Source organism: Chenopodium quinoa, unplaced genomic scaffold (assembly GCF_001683475.1).
Source record: "Chenopodium quinoa cultivar QQ74 unplaced genomic scaffold, ASM168347v1, whole genome shotgun sequence".
Lineage (NCBI taxonomy): Eukaryota > Viridiplantae > Streptophyta > Magnoliopsida > Caryophyllales > Amaranthaceae > Chenopodium > Chenopodium quinoa.
Window position 1 is genome coordinate 5,708,288 of NW_018745684.1, and position 26,117 is coordinate 5,734,404.

General features: G+C 35.8%; 4 protein-coding genes across 4 annotated transcripts; 3 read left to right on the top strand and 1 right to left on the bottom strand.

Annotated features, from left to right (window-relative positions):
- Nucleotides 1-6,152: 6,152 nt before the first annotated feature.
- Nucleotides 6,153-8,125, bottom strand: LOC110717990. Its single transcript, XM_021896792.1, has 2 exons — nucleotides 7,286-8,125; nucleotides 6,153-6,584 (listed from the first exon to the last, which is right to left on the bottom strand). Exons 1-2 carry the CDS (start codon nucleotides 8,123-8,125, stop codon nucleotides 6,153-6,155), a joined length of 1,272 nt encoding a protein of 423 aa, XP_021752484.1.
- Nucleotides 8,126-10,036: 1,911 nt separating this feature from the next.
- LOC110717382 (ribosomal L1 domain-containing protein 1-like) lies at nucleotides 10,037-14,771 on the top strand. Its single transcript, XM_021896064.1, has 2 exons — nucleotides 10,037-11,259; nucleotides 14,346-14,771. Exon 1 carries the CDS (start codon nucleotides 10,126-10,128, stop codon nucleotides 11,257-11,259), a length of 1,134 nt encoding a protein of 377 aa, XP_021751756.1. The 5' UTR covers nucleotides 10,037-10,125; the 3' UTR covers nucleotides 14,346-14,771.
- Nucleotides 14,772-15,338: 567 nt separating this feature from the next.
- Nucleotides 15,339-16,778, top strand: LOC110718117 (acidic endochitinase SP2-like). The gene is made up of 2 exons (XM_021896915.1): nucleotides 15,339-15,899; nucleotides 16,174-16,778. Exons 1-2 carry the CDS (start codon nucleotides 15,614-15,616, stop codon nucleotides 16,584-16,586), a joined length of 699 nt encoding a protein of 232 aa, XP_021752607.1. The 5' UTR covers nucleotides 15,339-15,613; the 3' UTR covers nucleotides 16,587-16,778.
- Nucleotides 16,779-18,925: 2,147 nt separating this feature from the next.
- LOC110717551 (acidic endochitinase SP2-like) lies at nucleotides 18,926-20,863 on the top strand. The gene is made up of 2 exons (XM_021896282.1): nucleotides 18,926-19,387; nucleotides 20,259-20,863. Exons 1-2 carry the CDS (start codon nucleotides 18,952-18,954, stop codon nucleotides 20,669-20,671), a joined length of 849 nt encoding a protein of 282 aa, XP_021751974.1. The 5' UTR covers nucleotides 18,926-18,951; the 3' UTR covers nucleotides 20,672-20,863.
- The last annotated feature ends 5,254 nt before the right edge of the window (nucleotides 20,864-26,117 follow it).

The following is a 26,117-nucleotide window of genomic DNA, read 5'->3' on the forward strand; positions in this document are numbered from 1 at the left end:
CATTGTACGGTAATCCCGACCATTTTTTAAATCCCGAGTGTGTAAGTTGGGGCCCACTATTCACGATGAGCGACGACAACGTTAGTATGTCGGAGCAGTCGTCAGAAGAATCTGTAAGTCGTAGTTTTTAAAATTTTTTTTTTATGGACTTCCGCCCAATTTTTCCGGATCCTAGGGGAGGATCCGCCTAAAAAATCCGGAAGATCCACCTAGGATCCGGAAATTCCAAGCGGATCCCCACATACGCCTGGAATATCCGGATCCTAGATGGATCTTCCGGATTTTTAGGCGGATCCTCCCCTAAGGATCCGAAAAAATTGGGCGGAAGTGGTGTAATTTGAATTTATTTATTTTTTTCATTTTTTTAAAAATCGTAATATAATTTTTGTTTTTTTTTAGTATTATTATATTGTGTTAGTTATTATTATTATTAATTATGTTTATATTACTAATGTTTTTGTTATTATTATTATTATTATTATTATTATTATTATTGTTATTGTTATTGTTAGTATGATTATTGTAGTGAATTACTATTATTATTATTATTATTATTATTATTATTATTATTATTATTATTATTATTTTTATTTTTGTTACTATTATTATTATTATTATTTTTTTATTTTTATTTTTATTTTTATTATTATTATTATTATTTTTATTTTTATTATTATTATTATTATTATTATTATTATTGTTGTTGTTGTTGTTATTATTCTTATTATTGTTATTATCTTTATTATTAATAATATTGTTATTGTTGTTGTTAGCATGATTATTGTTATTGTAATTATTATCACTATCGTTGTTACCATTATTTATATTATTATTTTTATTATAATTATTAATATTATTTTTGTTATTATAGTTTTTATTATTATTATTATTATTATTATTATTATTATTATTGTTGTTGTTGTTGTTGTTGTTGTTGTTGTTGTTGTTGTTGTTGTTGTTATTATTTTTGTTATTATAGTTTTTGTTATTATTATTTTTTTTATTATTATTATTTTTTTTGTTATTAATAAAAATATTAGTATTATTATTAAATTTATAATACTAATATTTGCCTCATTTGTTTGGTTTATTGTTAAAGGATTCGGAGGTTGAAGAAGGCGGTGACGGTGTGAATCATAGTGCAAATTTCGTGACAGACAAGGTTTTTCGAACGTTTGATGAAGCAGTTACATGGGTGGATGCTGTTTCCATTAATTTGGGATTTATTTTGGTGAAAGTGTCTTTCAACAAAAACAGAGATGGTCGACCATATCGATATTTGAGATGTGATCAGGGATGAAGAAGTAAGCCGAAGATCTTGAGAACGCAATAAGGAAGGACACGAAAACCAAAGCCAATGGTTGTCCTTTCTACATCAAGATATCTTACAATTTTGTCACCGATAGTTGGTTTATCACGGAGAAAAATGATGTAACTGGGACCCACAACCATCCAATGATTGCATATCCATAGGGGCATCGTAAAATAAGTGGGTTAAGCCCGGAAGCGAAGCAGGTTGTGCGTAACATGACCAAGTCTAAGGTAGCACCGCGTAACATCATGGCGACTATTGTCGAGCAATTTCCTCAGGATCATCCAAACATCAGACACATCTACAACTGCCGAAATGACTTCAGAACTGAGATGTCAGATGGGAGAGGAGTTGTTCAGCAGTTTCTACATTTGGCTAGACAGAGTCAGTATGTGTACTGGGTATTGTCTGATGATCAAGGCGTTTTACAGCACACCTTCATGGCGCATCCAGTCATGGTAGACATCCTACGGACGTACCCGTATGTGATCGGTATGGATTCCACATACAAGACCAACCGATACGGAATGCCGTTCTTTGAGATAGTTGGTGTGACACCGACAAATCAAAATTTCCTCGTCGGTTACGTCTTCATGCGCAACGAGTGCATGGCAAGCTATCGATGGGTTTTGCAGAGATTAAGAGACTTGATCGGGTTTGATAAGGAAACGTCGGTTTTCTTGACTGATCGTGAGCTGGGGCTAGTTGCGGCATTGAGGGAAGTGTTTCCAGGGACTTCGCACTTACTTTGTCGATGGCACATTAACAAAGATGTTGAGGCTCGTGTCACTGATATGTTCAAAAGCAAAAAGGTCGGTGCGACATTCAAAAACGTGAGATGGAAACGTGTGATGGACGCTGCAACCGAGGAGGATTATGAGGCTGCTGTAGAGACAATGAAACTGAAATGGGCAAGTTATCCAAAGGTGATAGAGTATGTTGAGAGGACTTGTCTTTGTATAAAACGAAGTTTGTGAAATTTTGGACAAACCAAGTTCTTCATTATGGCAACACAAGCACATGTAGAGTTGAGAGCCAGCATTCGGCCGTCAAGATGTGGTTTGATTCTTCGACAGGTTCGTTTTTGGTTGTTGTATTTGATGTATGTATTTTGTTGTATTTATGTTTGTTGTAAATAATAACGTGTTTTTGGTAATGTGCAGGTTCTTTGGATACCGTATGGGCCCGAGTTCATTGTCACATTGGTAATCAGATCATCACTATTCGTAATGATTTGGAGGCATCTAGGTCGAAGATTGGTCAGAAGTACCAACAATTGCCATTGTCACGTATTAACGGCAAGGTGTCTCAGCATTGTTTGAAGATTCTCGACAAGGAGACGAAAAGGATGAGGGATCTGAGTTATCAGGTGTATGAGCGTTGCGGATGCGCATTGCGGGTGACCCATGGTTTGCCATGTGCTTGTCAGATACATGAGTCTTTAGCTAGAGAGACTGGCTTGTATAGTAGACAAATTCACCTGTTCTGGAAGACTTTGGTTATAGGTAATGGTAATGATGTACCAGCGTCCGGTAATGACTCGACCGAGGACGCCACACATTTTCGAAATCTGATGGACGAGGTACTTGGTAGTGATAATGCTGTTCTACGAAATGTGACACGCATCATTGAGGAAGAGCTACATCCGGATCATGATAACCTCCAAGAACCTCATATCAACCATAGGGTGCGTGGTCCACAGAGGAACGATACAAGACGTGATCGGTCTTATTTCGAACATGTGAATCGCCGAAACAGTCAATCTGGTCAACGACAAGGAGGTATGATTTGGTATTGTGGGTTTAATCGTTTTTCATGAGTTCTTGTACTAATAACTGAACCCTATATATTTTCAGAATATGAATCAGACATCACCCAAAGCCGGTATCGACACTTGCTTCCAGGTCCGATGTTACCTTTCATCACAGGGTGGAAGGATGTCATTGGCGATGGTAACTGCAGCTTTCCTTGTGTCGCTGAGTTCTTCTTTGGTGATCAAGGTCGATGGTATGACGCTCGAGAAACAATAGAAAATGAGGTCCTTCGCTATCCATCCCTGTACGAGAGGATTTACGAGCATGGAAGGCTTCAGATAAATGTGGAGCGTATTCGATGGGACGGTGGGACGGTTGATGCTCGTCATTGGATGGTTGCAATTTAAGATTTATTTCCCATTGCTACTTGGTTCAACGCAATGGTTATTATTCTTGGTGTAGGCACCGTACCAACCTGCTTGTACCCATGTCTCACTATCTTGCCGTTGCGGACACGAAGGGGAGTCACGGTACCACAACGGGAGTTTGTCATCGCTACAGTTTCTGCCTCACATTTTATCTTGCTTGAACTTGCACCAGATTCACCACTTCCCCCTATTGCAGGTTGGTGGACCGAGAACCGCGAACCAAGTGTTGAAGGTTGGGATCACCGTTATGTAGCTAGAAGGAACATGTGGGATGCGTTAACTAGACAATGAACTTATTGATGTAACACGCATGTATGATGAACAGTTGTAGAAATGTAATTTGTAACGAAATTAACTTAATTAAACAAAGTTTCAACAAAAAAACAAAAACAGTTGTTCAATCCTTAAAGTACATGACGAATAAATATTAAAAACAGCAAGTTCACAACCCCATCATCGCCCTCCAATCAGCTCATAGCGCCTCAGCCATTACTCTTGTATCATGCGACAAGCTCGGATACTCCTCCAGTGTCCTGTTGATGACCTCCATGGACCGACCCATCCACTGCAATTAAAAAATAACATATTAAATAAATCACAAGTTTTTCTAATCATAATTACACATCCAAAAAACACAAGTACTTACGTAATCCGTGTTAGTTCTCTCTGGCAGTGTGCGACTCTCATGCGATGGCGCAACTGGAGAAACACGAGGATGAGAAAATCGGTACAGCCACTGCATGTACCCAAGACTGACTGTAGGAGCACCACCACCAAGTCTGCTCAGGGCACCTATCACGACACTAAAAGACACACCGGGGACAAACCGAGTCCACATCACAGATGTCATCTCTGACGGAAATTCAACTCGATACATCTTCAAGTTCGTCGGCCTCTTTGCCTTCTCAGGCCTGATGATGGCTTGTGGAATGCCCTGGACGTATCCAAGCTGTCGAACCACTCGATCAGGCATATATGGCTCAATGATGCTACGATACTGGATGCAGCCAATGAAAAGAGTAGCAGGCACACGTCGTGCTGGATCAACTCCGTACGGTAGCCAGTTCACCTCATTGTCAGTCATATGATCCAACCTAGCACGAAAAGCAAGGAGGCGCTCCATGCTCTTGTTGGGGCACCCCGATCCGACATCCCAAGCGGACGCACGAGGAACAATAAGCTCTCTGGTCAAGGTCCCCTGCTGAGGTCGAAAACACGGGAAGTACTCGTAGATCCATGCCCGCAGAAGCGTAAGACAGCCGGCGATAGAATCAGCATCTTTTCGTGACGCTGTACCCAACTACCGGTACATGTATGCTAGCACAGCAGAACCCCAGGAGTAGTCACTAATCTGACCATCCTCAACAAAAACCTCGTTGAGGAAGGAAGGATGAGTACGGTTTCCACTCTTGTCCAGAAACAAACATCCGCCAAGAACTAACCACAGGTACGCCTTGTAATGGAAACTGAAGGGCCTCTGCGCCTCCAAGGTCGACTCCACTATCCTCTCAGTCAGCACCCCACTACCCTGCCATACGGTTTTAGTACCGCACTTCTCATTTAGCTCTTCCGCAGTCATATCCAAGGTAATCGAGCACGCGTCCCGTAAAACGTCCGTGCTAGGAGTAGTGGAAACCATGGAACCGTCGACACGGAGCCCTAGAATATAATACACATCATGCAGCATGATCGTGATCTCCCCAAATGGCATGTGAAACGTGTTCGTGTCTGGCTGTCATCTCTCAACAAAAGCAGAAATCAGGGGCCAGTCAAATCGCCGGAACATGATCCCGGGTAAGTGAGATAGATCACTGCCATCAATCAGTTCCAGGTGCTCCTGTAGAAGACGAGCGCGCCAGTTACCCAATTCAGTACACAACTGTGTCCTGCTCAAACACCGCAGAACATTTCGCTCCTGGCCACCCCATAGATATGCAGCCACGTGACCCCTAAAACTAGGAATGACAGTACCATCCTCAGGCCCACCTGGCATCGACCCCTGAACAACCCATGACTCAGACGAGCTGGTAGAACCTTGAACTGGTTCACTACTACTACCATATCTCCCATGGTCACCCCTATACACAGTACGGTAATCCTGAGGGTCGTACTCTGAATCTCGACTAGCATGACTAGCTCGCTCATCGTCGTCCTCATCGTCAGATACAGGCACTCTACCCGACGAGTACATGGGGGCGCTCAAATCTGACTGATGCTCCCCCGACCAAGTACCAGTAGACCCGTACTATTACAAATCGAGCTTGTAGAACACCAAATGCTCTTTCAACGTCCTTCCGAGCAGCAGCCTGGTGGTCAGCGAACATTTTATCCTTATTAAGATCATTACAAGATCCGGGAATACCAAAAAATGAATGCCATATCCATAAATCTTGATCCGCAACGACTTTCAGTATTAGCGTTGCTTTTTTATTTCTGCCGGCGTACTGCGCTTTCCAAGCCGTTGGACAGTTCTTTTATTCCCGGCCAGTGCATGCAATCAATGCTGCCAATCACCCCTAGAAAACCACGCAATTTATTTTGATGCAGTATTCGGGCCAAATCGTCAGTTGTAGGGTTGCGTAGGTACTCGGTGCCGAACTACTGAATGACCCTGGCACAAAAACGTTGAAGGGAAACTCGAGCGGTTGACTGAATGATTCAAACATATTCATCGACAACGTCTGCAGCCAAGCTGTAGGCTAACATTCTTATTGCGGCTGTGCATTTTTGCAGAGGAGATAAGCCTAACCTTCCAGCTACATCCCTACGCTGCTTGAAGTAAACATCACCTTCTACAACCTTGTTCATAATACGCTCAAACAGAGGTCGTTGCATCCGAAATCTTCTTCTGAATTGGTTGGTGTTGTACACAGGGTTATCTGAAAAATAATCATTAAACAACCTGGCATGTCCCATTTCCCTATCTCTTTTGTTCGTATCCCCTCTGTGTGTTCCTGTAGGGGATTGGGATTGTGTGTGGGGCATCAGGGAAGTTGGGGGCAAGAATGAGAACATTGCATCAACGAGTTCATCATATTCTTCATTATTTGAAGAAGATGAACTTGAACTGGATGATGGTCTGGAATAATGCTAGAAGTTTATGAGTTGATGTGTATCTGTTTATGGAAAGGTTTCCTGTTCACTATATATAAAGAAATGTGAAAAATGAGTATGTGGTTACTAATATAATTGACCACACCAAGTAAAGGTATCAAATTTTCAGCCATGGATTAAGCATAATAGGTTATCAGAAAAAGCAATGGTAGAAGTAATTTTACAAGGACAGTAAATCAATCAGAAAAAGTGACTACTCACTGACATGATTAAAGTGACTACTCCATGATACAAATGATGATAATAGAGAAGTGACTACTCAATGACATGATTAAAGATAGAAGTGATTACTCCATAACTAAAATGAAACCAACTTGTAATTCAATATTGGAAAATCAGAATACAAGTTTACACATTACATTGTAATTCTATAAGGACATAAAATAGAAATACTGAAATAAAATATTACAATATGCTTAATTAAACACACTTAAATAAAACTACGCATAATTAAATACTTGACTAATACTAACTCAGACCAAGGACATGTTTATAAACCTTCTAATTTATTTAGCATAATATTCTTGTACGCCTCTTCTTGAGGGCGTAGGCGAGTTCTTCAGAGTTTGTAGCATATCGAATATGGTTCTCATATTGTGAATATCAAGTTCCTCTCTTTTTTTCGGCTCCTTTTCTTTCTCCATTTTAATCTTCTCTTCTTAAATTGTAGAGAACACCTTAATCCGTTCGCTAAGGTTAGAAGAACCGCTGTCCGTAGCTACGACTTTTCCTTTCCGTTTGGCCTTTGATTTCTTCACACCATCGGGCCGACGTAATCCTCCAGATGAAAAACCATCGGCAGGTGTATCATCACCTTCAATATCATCCCTCGACCTCTTACCACTACCACCACTTCCTTCCTCCTTTACAGCACACACAACTTTTCTTTCCTCCTTTGACAAGGCCCATCTCAGCTTTGACCTCCATTTTGGATCTTGATTGAGCAGTTCAACTGCGTGAGGAAAAGTAAAATTGTGACCGGTGGCCAAATGAAACAACTTAGATGCACTTTTCACTCGATCAGCTTCGTTGTACCCACTACCTCCCTCGGAAAGTCTACCCGCTTCATCATAACAAGATATCCACTGTAGTGTGTCTGCTGCTAGCCTTCTCCAGTGCGATGACAAACTCTTCATAGGTCTAGGCGGAAGTACATTCGACTTCTCCGCCTGAGCCCTTTGATAGGCAGCGTGGACATTGCGCCATAGGTCAGAAGCTTTCTGGTTCGTACCTACACTAGCGTCTTCGCTAATTTGTAAATACAACCCAATCAAAGCTTCATCTTCCGCAACAGACCAAATACAAGTCGCTCGTGCAACAACCTGGTTGGCTTGCATTCTAGGAGCTTGTGGAGGATATTGTGGCGTCTCCAGTATGTTTTCATCCTGACTATCATCGAATTGGGTGTTGGTACCAACATCAGTTACAGGCATACGTGCTTCATTGTCATTGTTTTCGTAGGGGAATTGAGTAGATGTCTCATGTTGTGGAGGTGGATGCAGAGATGTATTTCCCATTCTTCGCAAGAACATTTGAAACTCGGGATTAGTTATGAAATCATCACTAAAATCGGAAAAATTGTTGACGAAAATTTAGGTTGTTTGGATCCATTGAAATAATCTGCATCACAGGAAAAAAACATATAAATTAATAAAAAAAACTGTAATTAAGCTAATATTTACAACTTTTTTTAATACCCATATTAGAATACATTTATTAAATTAACCTCACACTGACAACATATGAACAAAAATTAAACTACTTGCAACAATTGTAACTAAACATTTATTAAATTAACCTCACACTTACAACATATGAACAAAAATTAAACTACTTGCAACAATTGTAACTAAAAATTTAAACAACAATTTATAATGACCAAAAAAAAAAAAAATTAGTTGAACATAATACCACAAACTTTATAAAAAATACAGCAACCATGGTAAAAAATTAAAGAGTTCAACAATCTAAAAAAATATAAAGTATCCAGTAATATAATTTGACATAATTAACTACCTAAAAATTAAATCAAACTCATATAAATTAACAAAAATATTGTAATTAAGCATTTACAAAATGAAAATAACATTACCCACAAAATTCCAAATACCATATTAGTACATTAAATTCGCATTATTAATATATGAACAAAACAACACCAATTTTCTAAATATAAATAAATAAATACTTGCAATACCTTAATACATTACCCAAAATTGCATATACCATAATACTACATTTTTAATTTTTTTTAAAAAAAAACGTAATTAACAATATTAATTACTAACTGAATTTAGCTAATAAAAAAAAATTAATTTACCTGAATTTTGGTCAAAAACAGCAACAATAACTATAATTTAGGAATACTAGGAAAATTAAAAAGCAAGAAGGATTTATGGTATTTCTAAAATTATACCTAAATATAGCAATATGCATGTCTATTTATAGAGAATAAAATTTTATGACCGTTGGTATTTTTTTTTATAAATATTTATTTCAGAAATTAAATTACAAACAATATTACCGTTGCCAACAACTAGAATATTCCTATTGGCCAGCTTCCTGCACCTACCACGTGTCGCTCCAAGATTCGCCCTTGGTCTGCCGCGCGTCAGGACACTTTTTTAATTTTTTTTTCAGACACCCCAGATCAAAACGCACCGTTTTGATCTCGCTTCTTCTTGCGTGCAACATTAAACGCACTGTTTTAATGCCTTCTCCACCAAAGTTTTTTCATTTTAATCAGCTATATATGGGGCCCACCAAATAACTATTCACTTGAATTTCTGCCAAGTCTTGGGCATTTTTACACATGACCATTGGCAACTAATATTAAGCCCACCATTGTAACCCAATGTCTCACAAGCTTGCCCACCAAAATGCCCATGAGCAAAAATAATGTCCACCATTGTGGGTGCTCTAAGTAATTACACTGGTTAGTTTCTAAGTTATGTTCAGATTTTTTAGCTTGCTTATGAGCTGCCTTCTCTACTCCTCTTTTCTCTCTTTTTGTTCCTCTTTCAGGATTTTAGATTTTGTGGTCGTTTATGCCGATAGTCTAATTTAACAATGTAAAACTCTTCAACTCAAAAGTTGTCTCATTTTCAAAATGTATTTCCCGTATTATACTATACACAATTAAAAATAATCGTACATTAAACATCAAACATCCACAAAAGTAAATACGTAATGTAGTAAAATTTATAAGGATACGAATCAAATTGAAGTCTTGCTTAACACATTCGATTAAAAATTTCTAATTGCACTTAGGTTGGATTATTTTGGGTCGAGTCAATCTATCGATGGGTTTTACACCTCCTCAACAAGTCCAACCCGACAGTGACTAGGATTATTGGGTCGGGTCTCACAATGCTGTTTTAGGTCAGATCACACACGGGTCGGATCCAATACTACAAAATAATCTACAATCACTACACTAAAACCCCAACTTTAAACCCTCAAACCTAAACCTTTCTCTTTCTCTCGCCGTTTTCCCCAAAATCTCAGAAGTTCAACAATGGAGTCAATTGCGCTGCCATTAAAGGTCTCAATTCAAGCAATCCAAAAAGCTGTTGATGCTCTCCTCAAATGGAAATCCTCTGTTTCCGATTCTGATAAACCCCAACTCCTTCCTTCTGATGAATTTCTTTACTTAGTTCTAACCCTCAACAAAATCCCACCTAAAAACCGCACTAACGCCCACAAAGTCGCTCTTCCAAACGCCCTTTACACCCCAGGAACCTCTGAGTTTTGCCTCTTTGTTCATGACAGCGTTTCCAAAACCGCTAAACTGAAGGTTGAAGAAGGTGGGGTTCCAGTTTCCAAGGTGATTAAGCTCTCAAAGTTGAAGAAGGATTACAAAGCGTTTGAGCAGAAGAGGAAGCTTTGTGATTCTTTTGACCTGTTTTTTGCTGATAAGAGGATTATCCCACTTTTACCCAATGCAATTGGGAAGCAATTTTACAAGAAGAAGAAGATTCCGGTGCCAATTGAGTTGGGTAGAGGTAATTGGAAAGAACAGATTGAAAGGGTTTGTAGTTCAGCAATGTTGTATTTGAGTACAGGAACTTGCAGTGTGATTAAGGTGGCGAAAGGCTCGATGTCGAGGGATGAGATCGTTGCGAATGTGGTTGCGGCGGTTAATGGGGTTGCCGAGACAGTGCCGAAGAAATGGGGGAATGTGAGGGCTTTTCATTTGAAGTTTTCGGAATCATTGGCGTTGCCGGTTTATCAGAAGGTGCCGGATTTGGGGCTTAAGATTAGTGGTTTGATTACGGCGAGTGATGCAAATGGGGATGAAAAGGCGGTCGTCTTGAAGAAAAGGAAGGAGAAGTTGAAGGAGAAGGTGAGTAAAAAGAAGGGGAGGATTCATGAGGTGTGGTATATGGATAGTGTTGAGTCTGGTGGGATGGTAGGGGGAGATGAATCGGGGAGCGAAGTCGATGATGATGTAGAGGAGGAGAAGGTAATGGCGGTTGAGAATATTGTAGTGAGTGGTGAGAAAATTGCTGGAAAGAAGAGGAAGAAGGGAGATAAAAAGGAGGTGAAGGAAATAGCAAAAGGGAAGAAAGGAGTGAAGGGTTTGAAGGAGAAGAAGGTTAAGGTTTCGTCGAAATCATCAGAGAAGAAATTGAAGAAAATCAAGGTTTAGGTATAATAATTTACTATATTCTGCAAATTGATCATTCTGTTCTTGTTTGAGCTAAGTTTGATTCTATGTGTTGTTGGGGGGTATGTGTAATTCCGATTGGTAGTGGTTATTTATGTTAGCTTGTTGATGACTTTAGATGGTTGGCTATCTAGAATATTTTGGGAAATTTCTGCTGTTGTTAATGGGGTGTGTATGTGTACATGAATGAAAGTCATGTACATTATACAATAGAATCATAACCTTGCTATGAAGTTGCACTTAATTGGTCAAGCTTTTTTACATGTCTCTAAGTCAGCTGAACCACTCTGTGCTCTTATGCTGATGTTTTTTGGGATTTGGCTATTTTGGTAGTGTGAAATGAATTGCTTTGAGCAGGAAATATTGGTGACAAACTTAGTTACAACAACTAATTGAAAAACCATGCCAAAAACAGGGAATAGGATGCAAAATCAAATTTTAAAAGAAATATTTCTTACATATTTGAAGCCTCTTTTGTTTGTGCACTCAATATGGCTGCACTTAACAACTCATGGCTTCTTGATGCACCGAGGTCGTTTGATAATTTGTTACATAACTGCACAGAGAAAGTTTGTTAGTTCTACAATGTAGAAGCAATACATGCCAAAATATCTTGATAATACAGAGGGAGATAGACATTAACCTGTCGATAAATTAAAGAATCTCCACAAGTTTTTCTCAATTCAACGACATATAGCAATGGACTAATCTCAAAAACCTGCAACATCATGGAAAGAAAGTGAGCAGGGATTGTTGGATGATTTGTTTACTTGTTTCATATGCTTGACTGAAGCTATTTGTCCAGTAAGCGAGAATTATACTTACTTCTGCTGTAACTGAAAGACTTCCTGGACCTCTGTGATCACTTTTTCCTTGCACCACTTTTGGCTGAAACAAATAAATTTGAAACTCAGGAAAAATACTTGTAAATAAATTCAACCTGTAGACCAAATATGTGGCCATTCTGTTAGTAAAAGGAATTTGAGGGGTCTAATTAAAAGGTTGTTAGAACTTACCCTCCTATTTTTTTTTCTGAACTGAGTATCCCATTCCTGTTACGATATCCTCAATTCTCTCAAGCAACTCTATGTGCGAAAGATTGAAAGTGAATCTGATCTTCCTTTTGGAGACATCCTGCAAACAGTTAACAAGCAACCATTAGCTCCTATTTACTAAGTTTCTTTTGTGTATACTGTCTTCACATTAGAGTAGAATTAGGCTAGAGATTCATCAGTGTTCTCACCTCTTTCTCAAAAAATCCTGAAAGGTCAAGGAATGATGACATTCCAATTAGCTAAAACGCATTGATGTGTTTAGGAAGGCCAGGATTTTTCTCTCCATCAGACTGATTTATACAGCTTTAAATAACAAACAGCAAGCTTTTAGCATCTTTATTGGAAATGTAATATTTTACGGGAATGCAAATGAAAGAAAGGGATATCAGTCATTACCTTAACATTTATCAGATTGGCATATGTTATGTTCAATTTTGTTAAAAAAGAATTACTTATAGTGGCTAAAAATTTGATTGAGGTAATATCAAGGTTAAAGTTATGATGTGAATATTAGCTTATGGGTAGTGTTACATTAATATTCAAAGGTATGCTTCCAATTTATGTTTTTTAAAAATCTTTGTGTCTCTGGTCTCCCTGACACAGTAGCAGTGGCTGGGGTGCGACTGTGCAAGTGTGCTAGGAGGGAAAATTTAATTACTCCGTAGTACAGTAACTATGTTAATTGAAATTTTGCGACATCTTGTAGGATTGTAGATGACTTTGAATTTACCATACATTTCTGTCAATATTTTTCAAATCCTTTTTTCTTTCATTTCATTTCTGAAAATACTATTCTTTACTCCTATCATTTGAAGTTTTGAACCAGAAAGAAAGTTAGCATTGAGTAATATTTTAGCAACCGTATAGGCACCACCACACCTCACAGTCTGGTCCTTTCTATAGTATATTAGTGCTTGCGCAAGTGTCCCAAAATATTGTAACCGAATGTGCATCTGATTATTGAAATAGAGCAGTGCAAACTGAACGAGTACATCTGCGGTGATATGTTTTGATTAATGTATTTGAGGGTGTGTTGTAATATCCAATTGAGTAATATTAACAGCAGTGAAGATTAAACAAATAAGGTGTATGGTGTAACACTGGAATATTGCTTGTTACAAGGTGAAGTGGTGAACTAATATTGCTTCATGACCCCTGGTCCCCTTCAATTGATTGTTTGGAAAATTTCTATACTCCTGATATATCTCTGATTTATTGCGAATCCTGTTATGTCTTGCCAAGTTATATTGCATTATTGGTCATATTAGCTGCTCTTAATAATCAAAATCTTGTAGTATTTACGTTTTGCTATGTGGATTTTCTGTCATTTATAATGAATGTATGCATCACCCTTAGTTGCTGACTTGCTGATGAAATGTCTGCACTACAGAAATGTGAACAAAACACACGACTTTGTTATGACGAACAGGACATATTAGGCGAAACTCCCTGTGGTGTTTAACATTATGTTCGTTCACCTTTTTGCATATGGCTACCTTGTTATATCGTTTTCCATGATGGGCATTCATTTATTATGAATGATAATTACCTCTTTCATCTTTAAGGTATAGAACTATAGAATTAGCATTGTTTGGTAATCCTAACTTAGTCTTCAACTAGATGAAGATGAATACAGGAGAAAGCCAGATTTCAAATTGACATGGATATTATTCCTCTGGATTTGCCAGTGGCTTATGAACTATGGGGCTATGAACTTTTTTGCTGTGTTGTTTGGTATTTGCATCAAGACTAGTTTATACTAATTAGCAACTCCGATAGCTAAACCATCTACCATGTTATAGGCAAGTACGCGCTGATTTTTTCTATTAAGTACCAGACTAATGAAAGAAAAATTAACAAGGAGCAACTTGGTTGGTTTTATTTTATTAGGAGGCTTGATATTTCTAAGTAAACTGACTCTATACTTTTTAGTTTTCTAAGGTTTTAGTATATGAGGTGTTGCCTAATTCTTGAATTATGCTGATGAATTTTCAACATTGATTTTTCTATCAGGTGGGTCCCAAGGAACACAAGCGATTTCATTCTTCATTCATAGGCAACCATCCTGAAAGCTCATACTCATATGGCTTCTCTAAAGAAACGGGAAAGGAAGGGCAAACGAAAGGCGGATGATTCAGATTAGAAAGCAGGAGGTTCAAAGAAGGTTGCTTCTTCTAAGAGGAGTAATTTGCTAACTATCTCTGAAATTTGCTCCACCCCTTTGAATTATGTATACCTTATTTTGGTGAGCCTAAGCGAAATTGTTTTAAATGACATGGGGGTAGAAATCCAATTTCTTTGTGTGTCGTGTTACAGGCTTGCAATCTTCTCGTTTAAATTATCATTCGTTATTTCAGTAATTTCTTTTCGAGGATTTATCTATTGATCAACTTAATAGTCTTTTCACACAACTAATCTAATTGAAATTTCTTTCCGTACAAATACGTCGCAAATGTTGCACTTGTAATGTTGCACTTGAATTCATTGTATGCACTTCAACTTGGCTGTTTTGGATCATCTATGGACTGTAACTGATGAAGAACCATGAATTGAAGCATCTAGGCCATCTGGCTTGGCATATTCTGTAGAAGATTATAAACTTTTGCTATTTTTGACAAATGTGAAAGTTTATACTGTCAATCTTATTCTATGAGTTGAGTCATTTTCGTACTTAAATTCATTGTATTTTCAAAAACATTTCACAATAAGTAAAAACATTATGTCACAAATAAAAATACATTACACTGACAATCAAAGAACATGGATATATGCACTTTCACTCTTTTTTTGGCGCAAATATGTTATTTTCACTTTAGGTATATGTTTATTACATTTTAATAGTATGTTCTTTTCACTATAGCTATGTTTGTTGCATTTTTATAATATGTTATTTCCACAAAACAACCACGCTTTGAAATTGTTCCTGTTTATTGTAACTACGCAAATATGATCATGAACATTTGGGGCATAATAAATTTCATTGATACAAATGATAAGGAATAGATTTAGTATAATTGGATTTTTCTTAAATCTTGTGATTGAGAGAGAGAAAGATGATTAGAGTGCATGAACAATTTTTTTTACAGAACGATTTTATGGGGTACAAGGAATTGTACTATAGTAGTCATTGCCGTGTTCATTCAATCAACCAGCAACAGAAAGTGCTTACATTTCAAATCTCCACTTAGACTTACTCTACATAATTTTAACTATATATACACCCTTATACATACATCCCACATAATTAATCTTCTCATCAAAACAAAACTACCTAAATCAAAATGACATTCCTTATGAAAAACACCTTATATTTGGCTCTAATTATCTCTATAATTTCATCGTTCCCAACTTCCTCATATGCATCAGTGTCTGATATTGCGACTCAGGCATTTTTTGATGGCATTATTGGACAAGCTGATCCGTCTTGTGCTGGGAAAAACTTCTACACTCGCGCTGCCTTTCTTAATGCTGTCAATGCTTACCCTCAGTTCGGCACCTCAGGCTCTAGCGACGATAATAAGAAGGAAATTGCTGCCTTCTTCGCTCATGTTTCCCATGAAACTACCAGTAAGGCTTGTTCACTTCACCTTATTTATGCTGAATTTAAATTGTTTTTACTAATTTTCTATCATATTTCTTGTTTAAATTTACTGATTTTTACTATATTGAAATTATTATTTTTTACTGAATATTATTTTTTGAAAGTGAAGTGAACAGGGCCTTTGTATATGTAGTTCATTATATTCGTGAAAATTGAGTAAATGGAATGGTTTCTTTTCCAACTTGATCAAAATGAAAAACAACCTCAATCATATGTTTGTTACTGTTTTTTCTATTATAGATCTCTGCCACATAGAGGAGCAAGATGGAAAAGTCAGCGATAGCTACTGCGACCAGAGTAAGGCAGTACAATACCCTTGTACACCAGGGAAGAAGTACTATGGCAGAGGACCTCTTCAACTCTCATACAACTACAACTACGGTGCTGCAGGTACCGCGATTAGATTTGATGGACTGAACAACCCTGAAATGGTGGCTACTGATGTAGATACATCCTTCAAGGCTGCAGTGTGGTATTGGATGACCAATGTTCGCTCTGTTATGAACCAAGGTTTTGGTGCTACTATTAAAGCGATCAATGGTGCTGCTGAATGCAGTGGCCATAATCAGCCCGAAGTAGATGACCGTGTTATGTTTTATAAGAAGTATTGTGCTGATTTTGGGGTTGCTCCTGGTGATAATCTTTCATGTTAATTAGACAAGTAGCTCAATATGTGATGTATTTATGTAATCAATAAGCATGTTTATTGCAATAATAAGGTTATATAATCGTACTATTAGATAGGAATAGGATAGATATGTTGTTCTTATGAGTATTGTTAAGAACAATGAATAATTCATATACTCCCTCCATTCCTAAATAATGTCCATATTTGAATTTTTTCACTATTCACCTACTAACTTTGACCATCGGTACTTAATAACATATTAAAAATAAATTTATTTTGAAATTTATTTTTAAATAGGTTTTAATAAGTTTTATAAAATCAACTTTTTAAATATTTTTTAACAAATATTTAATCATATATGTCTAAGGTCAAATTTGTGTATTGACATACGTGTTAAATTTGACAGTGTCAATTATTTAGGAAACATAGGGAGTAGAAGTAATATGATAATGAACTTTGGACTTTTGGTTGGTTGATCTAATTTTTGATATTTATCTAAAAACCGGTATCCTATTAAGGCTATATGTTCACATGAACAACTCTTATGAGGATGAATTATGTATAACCCATGCATGACCAAATTGAATTAAGGTCTCCAATCGTTTGTTTGCTCGTAAGCTGAATTGCACAAAAGTTCATGGACCGACCCTTTCTCATTTACCACATAGAAGGTACACCGTGCACCAGATTTTTAACTAAACTTCATATATATATATATATATATATATATATATATATATATATATATATATATATGTGATTTGTGACATATTCAACCCCACATGACTTCCCTTAAAGGGGAAACCAGGAAATGAAGGACAAAAGAAAGGCTGCTAGTTCAAACAAGAATGCAAAGAAGGTTGAAGTGATTTTTGTTATTTTCGAATATGCAAAGCGAAATCTAAGTTCTCTATTTAATCTGTTCGGTTTTACTTGAAATACTTCTTTTATCATGTTTGCCAACGCACAATTTTAAGAACTAATATCTCTAATTATCAACTTGTAAAAATTACTCACCATAATGAATTTATACTTTGGGACGATACTAACAAGAGCTCACATGGTTGTCTTCATCATAACTTTCTTCATAAAAGTTAGTCAAATTAAAGTTTGTAAATAATATTAAAAGTCAAAGCGTGTCAACTAAAAAAGAACATTGAAGTACGTATTTGAGAAATTCCCCATACCCCTTTCAAGAATATATATGTAAATACCTTTTAGGTCGGGTAAAAATTGAATCTTTTCGAGTAGGCTTGCAAAACATAAAATTTCAATTCCATGCTTTGATAATAGATTCTTTGGTGGACTTAACACAAGCCTGCATAGGAGGAGAGTTCTAATTAAGCCTAAATTATACAAAGTACATTGTAACTAATTTAAATCGGTATTTTATTCTAAGAACAAGAATAAATTAACAATCGATTTTACATTTTGCGTATTTTCAGCTCATCTTAGTAGATATGAATAGATAAAAATTACCAAAATATATTGATATGTATATTCTATAGATGATAAACTTGTTCTAAGCATCAAAGGTCCATGAATTTGACTTCAATTTCATTTTTATATAATTATACGTACATCTTAGCATTTTGCGGTGAAGTGGAAAAATACAAGTAGCTTAAGTAACATATAGCAGCCTAAGTAACGTGTTATAGCTTTTATCCTATTTTATTTTATTTTTTTAATGGTCAAACTTAATAATGTTAACCAATTATTAAAATGTACAATTAAAAACATTATCATGTGAGTATTAAAAACATTATCAATCTTTCATAATTTTTTTTAACACTCCGTACTTAATAAAAGATTGATGGTTGTTTGTGAGAGTTCAGAATGTTCATGAGCATTGTCATGATAGCTCGAACCCAAGACCTTTCTTAAGCGACATCAAATTGCTTACTACTTGAGCCAACTATTACTTATGTACTACTATACATATTGTACAAGTTTATAATACTATAATGGTAAATCCAATCTTAGCGAAAATCCATTATAGAGACGATATTAGAGTCTCGTCAAAACCTGAATTAGTTCATCAGCTTGTATGGATCTACATTACTTCCTTCAAACAAAAGGAATTCGTAAGAAATCGTCAATTTAAACAGCTGTGCAACCTTTAGTTTTAGACAAACATAGACTATCATGTTTTATTTTAATACATAAACATGGACTATCATGTATTAATAAGTCAAAGATAAAAATACAGTGGAGACAAACCAAACATAAGATAATATCATATCAAAGAAATATGAAACATTATTGCCGTGTTCAATTCACCAGCATTATTCGTAAACGTAAATGTCAAACAATTACTAGACTTTTCCAAGTATAATTTAACTATAAATACACTTTAACACATTTGCTTAATTTTTCTCATCAAAACAAAAATGGCATTTCTTTTGAAAAACACCTTATCTTTGGCCTTAATCATCACATTATTTTGGTCGTTACCAAGCTCAATATTTGGTCAAAATTGTGGGTGTGCACCAAACTTATGTTGCAGCAAGTTTGGGTTCTGTGGCACTGGGGAGCCTTATTGTGGTAAGGGTAACTGTCAATCTGGCCCTTGTGAAGGCCAGGCCACTCCGACGACTCCAGGTAGTGGCGGTTCTGGTTCATCCGTGTCTGGTATTGTGACTCAGTCATTCTTTGATGGCATTATTGGCCAAGCTGCCGCGTCCTGTCCTGGGAAAAACTTCTACACTCGCGCTGCTTTTCTCAATGCTGTTGGTGCTTTCCCACAGTTCGGTACCTCAGGTTCTAGTGCTGAAAACAAGAAGGAAATCGCCGCCTTCTTTGCTCATGTTTCACATGAGACTACTAGTAAGTCGTTCATCATATAATTACCACCTATTATAATTCAGATCACGTTTTAGTAATTGCACCAACAATTATTATTTTTTATTTTATTTTGCCATCAACAATTTTCTAAATAAAACATTAAACTTTACCATTTATTTGCCTAAATTCTCTTACATGACGTCATTTTGGACCCCACCCCACTTTCGACCCCACCCCTTACCTTTTCCCTGTTCTTTTCTTCTAACAGTTTTTCCTTCTTTATTCATTACCCAATCTTTTTTTTTTTTTTTTTTTTTGACATTGGACAAAGAATATTATCCTATCTTAAATTTGGGTAAAAACCTAAAATTGAAAAGAGAAAACAAAATTAGGGTTTCAATAAACATTCTCTTAGCTTCATACTTGAATGTAATTGAGGATTTGATTATAATTGGGGGTCTTGAAATGAAATCAGGGTTTTGAATCAAATTGGGGATTTGATTATAATAAGGCATTCGGGAAAACTAACTCAAATTTCTTGAAATTCATGATATGATTAACAAACTTATGGTTGTCATTAGAGGGGAATCGAGAGAAAATGGAAAAAATGAGGGAAATTGAAGTTAATGATGTCATGTAAGGGTGTTTGGGCAAACTGGTGGTAAAATTTAAGGTTTTGAGCAATTGTTGGTGGTAAAATAAAAAAAGAAAAAAAAATTTATTGGGGATTATTATTAAAACGTGAACTATGTATAGTAGGTGATAATTACTAAATTTTCCTTTTTTTTTTTGGCATTTCTTCGAGTATGTCAATAAAGTCATGTGCATATATATAGTTAGTTACAATTATCATATGCATCATTGGCCTGTTGTTTCAACAGTCTAAACGAAAAACGACCTGTTATTTGTTTAGATTTCTGTCACATAGAGGAGCAAGATGGAAAGGTTAACGATAGATACTGCGATCCGACAAAGGAAGCACAATACCCTTGTGCTTCAGGGAAGAAGTACTTCGGCAGAGGACCTCTTCAACTGTCGTGGAACTACAACTACGGTGCTGCAGGAAAGGCGCTTAATTTTAATGGACTCGGCAACCCTGAGAAGGTGGCTACTGATGTAGATACAGCCTTTAAGGCTGCAATGTGGTACTGGATGACCAATGTTCATTCTGTTATGAACCAAGGTTTCGGAGCTACCATTAAAGCGATCAATGGCGCTCTTGAATGCAATGGCAAAAATCAAGCTCAAGCTAATGATCGTATTCAGTTTTTTAAGAAGTATTGTGCTGATTTTGGGGTTTCTCCTGGTGACAATCTTTCATGTTAATTGGACTAGGATTTCAATATAATATAGTGTGTGCTTGTTGCAATAATGTATTTTGCTTTCGAATAAAATTATGGTATGTATCATAATAGTAGATTGTAATAAGAGATGTTAGTTGTTCTTATGGCCGGTTACGCTGCTAAGAACGATCAATATATATTTGGTGGAAGAAATTCCGATCCCTCTCGTTTTTAACAGCTGCCTTCTCCCATGTAGCCAATACAACCAAAAGGCGACTACAATTATGCTACCACCAACACCTAAACCATGAATACGAGTAATTAATCCGAGTGTAATCTAAATCAAGTCAATAAGCTACATACAACTCAATGATGTACTGCAAGAAAGCTGCTTAAACCAAAAGGTAATGAAAAATTCGAATCAAGAAAAGTTTGTAGCTATATTTATGGAATTATGAATTTATCTTAAAAAAAAAATACATGAAGCATTTAAATACATACCTATTGTGATTGTAATTGCTATGCTTCTCGTCGTATGATGAACACACGGATTGTTGTTGCTTGTGCCACATTCTATCACTGTCGTAATTGATAGTGATACCACAACTACGTCCAGCTCTTCACTTGTACTGTGAAGCCAAACTTGGATATGTTGACCCTACGCCATATTCTTCGAACCTCCAACCCTTGTAATTTTGTAAAGTATCTAAAGACAGTAAACCACTGAATCATATAAACCATACATAATTAATGGCCCAGGCCAGTACATATTATATGTAATCTTTTACTGATTTGAGGCCCCAAAAACAATTGGGTCATGTGCAGCCGCACGGGCTGCACTGTGTAAGAGCCGGTCATGCGCATCAACATTAATTAAAATATAGTAGTATAAAAGCACAAACCAATCTATCATATGTCCTCCTCTCCTTTTTAGCTTTATCAACAATCCTTTTATTTTCATGACTATTTATTTTCTATAACCTTCACTTTTTACTCAACAAATTGAATTTTCTTAATGTTATCCTCTTTGCTCTTCTCTCTCCATCTTTCAATTTCGTTTTAATTGAATTTGTCATTTATTCGTTGAACCTTTACCATCTCATCAACTTCGATAATATAATATAATTTCAATAAAGTTTCTTTCATATCACCAGCCTAAAATAAATATATAAAAATAAACCCCAAGCTGATAGATAGATAAATTTCTCTAAACTTGCTGCAATGTTGAATGTCATGATGATCGAAAAGGAAATAAATTAAAGTGACAAATTAAATAAATAAGAAAAGACAAATAAAACGATGAAGAATAACAGTAATTTCTTATACTTCCCCTACTTTTTTTATTGCACCATTTGTACTTTTAGACGTCTACTTTTCAAATATAAAATTTAAAATATTTTTTACTCAAATGTAACGAAAGCTATATTAATCACCAAAGAAATGCATTGATAAGCGTAAAATGATAAATGCTCAGTAAAAATAAGAAGTATATTGATGTACAAATGTAAAATTATGACAACAAAGTGTTATTCAATTATTTGATACAAAGTACTCTCGTGCTATTAGAGAATTAAATTTAAATGTTTATGGTATAAAAATAAATTGAACACAGTTCATGCGTAAAAGGGGCCTAAAAACTAGTTCAGCTTATTAACAAGTGCTTATGAATATACTTGCTAAAAAAAACATTAATTGATGACATTGAACTTATATATATAGCACAATGTAAGTTGAAAAACGAATGTAATTAAGCCTTGACGGAAGCAAGCAACTGATCAGAGATCTTATAATCAGCTTCAACATTAAAAAATCCAGAAAACATAAGAGGAGGCCATGTAAATGTAGTAATCTCACGAGAATCATGACGGTCATAAAAATTGTTCAAGATATGATTCATTGTCTTTAGACAACTGTAAACTCTTTCAATTGTTGTCTTAGCATCGTTAAATTTCCTCATAGAAACTTCTTCTTGCGCTTTATAAACTATAGCTAACATTACCGGCGGGTAAGAATTAGCTTGAGTTCTTTTTAAGATATTAATCGTCGTCAAATCGGCCAAGTTTTTATCGATAATCTTGTCCATATCATGCATGAGTTTTAAAGTATCGTTATCCAAGCATTTGATGGATGACATCTACGTCCGTAAGAGCGTCCTTGCTATTGCTCTTTATGCAGCTAATGCATACTTTTGGAGAAAATGTTGCACCGCACATTTTGTTAACTAGAGTACCGTTGTCTGCGGCATGTGTCAAAACGTCTATTAGACAAAGAAGAGAAATTACTTGTGTGCAAATTTTGTTGTAAAAACCCATTGTATTGTATTATTATGTTCTCTAGTTGGAAGCCTAACTCAATTTTAAATAGATAGATGAACTTATGTAATTTATAAATCGGATTTAGGTAGTTTTAATTATTAAATACTTATTACACGGAAGAAAATGGGTGAGCATGCACAAATCACGTCAGCCCAGATAAACTATTGGATATATTTTAACCAAAAAAAGTTTTATGTGGTTTTAAATAATTTTAATGCATTTAATTTGGATTGAAAATTTACGTTACAAATATTTATAAACATTCTATGGTTACAAAATTACTTGAATTTAAATATTTATGTTTTTAAGTTTTGAAAGAAATAATTTAAATTTTGGAGTTTTTGTTGTAAAAACCCATTGTATTATGTTCTTGAATTGGAAGCGTAATTCAATTTAAAAAAATAGATGAATTCATATAATTATAGATCAGATCGATTTAGGTAGTTTTAAGCTTTTAATTATTAAAACGTACTTGGGTATCTAGCCCTCGAATTTTCGGAAAAAAAAATAGGCGTTTACCTCCACCCAATTTTTTTTTAAAAATGACTTTAACTTCGGTATAACCTTGCCTTCAGTCGGTGGTAGTTTGTTGGGAGGAGAGAATGACAGATTGAGTTAGAGGGAAGAAAAATAACATGGAACACAGGCGATGGTTTGTTCGTCGATTTATGTTCAAATGTGGGTGTTACCTTGTAAAATGAGTGGAAAAGATTAGCAAGTCTACTGTCCTTGGGTCTTCCCCATGCCATAAATGACCCTAAAAATAGTTAATTGACTATTAAATCAGTGAAAATTAATACAAAGTATACTATGGACTTAATCAAGTAATGAAAGATAGGACAAGACAATGATATTGGCCAAGAATGCTAGTAGTTGCATCAAGGATTTACTTAAATGAAGAACATCTCTCACTGTCTCACCGTGACAATCCCATATTTTCAAGGTGTTGAGCCCGTGAACAAACATTTCACACATGACAATGCACTAATTTGATTTTATTTTTATATAATTAAATATTAATGAAAACTATTTTAAAAATTATATTATGAAACTTTATATTAAAATCTATCTAACAACATATTTTATGATAAAATATAATTTTATTATGTTAGTAAAAAATTATGGTCAAACCTAATGCATGAATAGTGAAAAATAGTCCAACGTCTCATGTATTATGGGACGGAGGAAGTAATATATTAGTGTTGGTAGTGAAAGTATTGCCCTATATTATAAAAATTAGGAGTGGGTTCTGAGGTGTACTGTGTATCCCACATTGAAGAAGAGAAAAGGTTGTATCGACATAATAAGGCTAAGGTGTAGTTATTCTCCTCATTGTCATATAGTCTTGAGGTGGAATCCGGTTGGACTTATTGGACACTTGTGGCGGGTGTAACTAGATGAGTCAAGAACCTACCCCACCAACCCCAAAAAAATTTAAATTTAAAAATAGATTTGACCCAACTTTATCTAACATGACTTAGACACCCGCATTAACACCTCTAGCTATGACCCAAACCCCTTTAACACAAGTTCTACTTTGTCCAGTCAAATTGTACTAGTTTTTTTTTTATTTAATTTAATTTATTTAATTTTTATTTAAATTGATGTTAAAACCCCTAAACCAATTAATTAAGCCACTATTACAAAATAGCTTATAATATTACTTGATTTGGTGAGAAATTGTGTTTAATTGCTCGAATTTTTTGATACTGGAAGAGTTTAGGGGGGAAAGAGCAACAGTAAGACTTTAAATAAGTGGGAAAAGATCGAGTTAACTAGGTGGGAAAACGTAGGTGTAGGTCCTTCAAACGACTCAATTGGACGAAATCCGTTAGTGGGTAGTGCTAGACCAACTTTTGGCATCTTAGGGATGGTTGTTCACAAATTTTAAAAAATCGGATAGTTGTACACAAATAATTGATGCTAATTTTTTAATACTTAAAAATACTTGCAAATTAAAGGAATGATATGTCAACTTATAATTACTATCTATTCTTACTAAATTAAAAGTTAGTAACAAATATTTCATATTGTAGAATATAAAACTAAATAAATTTAATCTTTAAAGGTCATCACATGAAAATTAAGAAAAAAGAGAGGAAGATGGCGATGTGGAGGCAATTAATGAAGATTGCCAACACTAGTACATAATTTGTTGGATATTTAGAGTGTTGATGGTTGTGCGCTCGCGAACCATGAGGAGCGCCCGCGCAGAGAGCGCCTAAACCGCGTACCTCTCTGGAATTTGGAACTTTGGAAGGGTAAGGTTGGCGTGCCCGCGCGTCCTAGAGGCGCGCCCGCGCTGTTGGTCGCGCCTAAACCGTGCCCCCTTCTGCCTTCCTGTAGAAATTTTGCAGGTTTTGTGAGGAGCACGCGCTCCTAATATAGGAGCGCCCGCGCCTCCTTGGGGCGCGCCCATGCCTCTTGTAGGAGCGCCCGCGCCACCCTGTTTTCCGGTTTTTCCTGACGGTTGAGTCTTTATTAAAGACTTGATTTCGTGAAAGCTTGAAGATAAAAGAAATTAATTTGTATCTCTCCAAAGAAATTCTCCACAATTTTCTCTCAAACTTCTTGCAAATTTTTGTGAGAAATCTCTTCCAATTAATCCAATTTTGTGAATTAGTCATCTTCAATTTGATTCTTAGTGCAAAGAACGATTGGCTGTCTTTTGTATCTCAAAGAGTATTTCCGGATTGAACCCAAGCACCGTTGTGGGGGAAATTAAACTCTTTAGGAAAGTGTTTACACGCCTTTGACAGTGTATAAGGTCATAGTCTTACGGGACATCGGAATTCTCATGTTCATGCGTGGTTTGTACGCCTTGAAGTTAAGGCAAGTTTGATTATTTTCACATTAGTGTTATCTTTAGAAATTTTCTGTAATTTCTTAGATATTAATACTTGATTGTAATACTTTAATTAGTATTTGATATTTACAATTATATTGTAATCATATTATCTAGGTTTTGTTCCCACACAAATTTAAGTGCTTTCTAGTTTGAAATCACTGTAAAACCTAACATAATTAACCTTAAGTAACACCTAAAAAGTTTTACATAAAGTGGTAAAAGTGTTATTACAGACAATGGGTAACACTTTAATGGGTGATACATTCGCCCATGTTACCTAAGGTCTTATGTAACACTATGGGTAATATATGGTAATACTTTTAAAA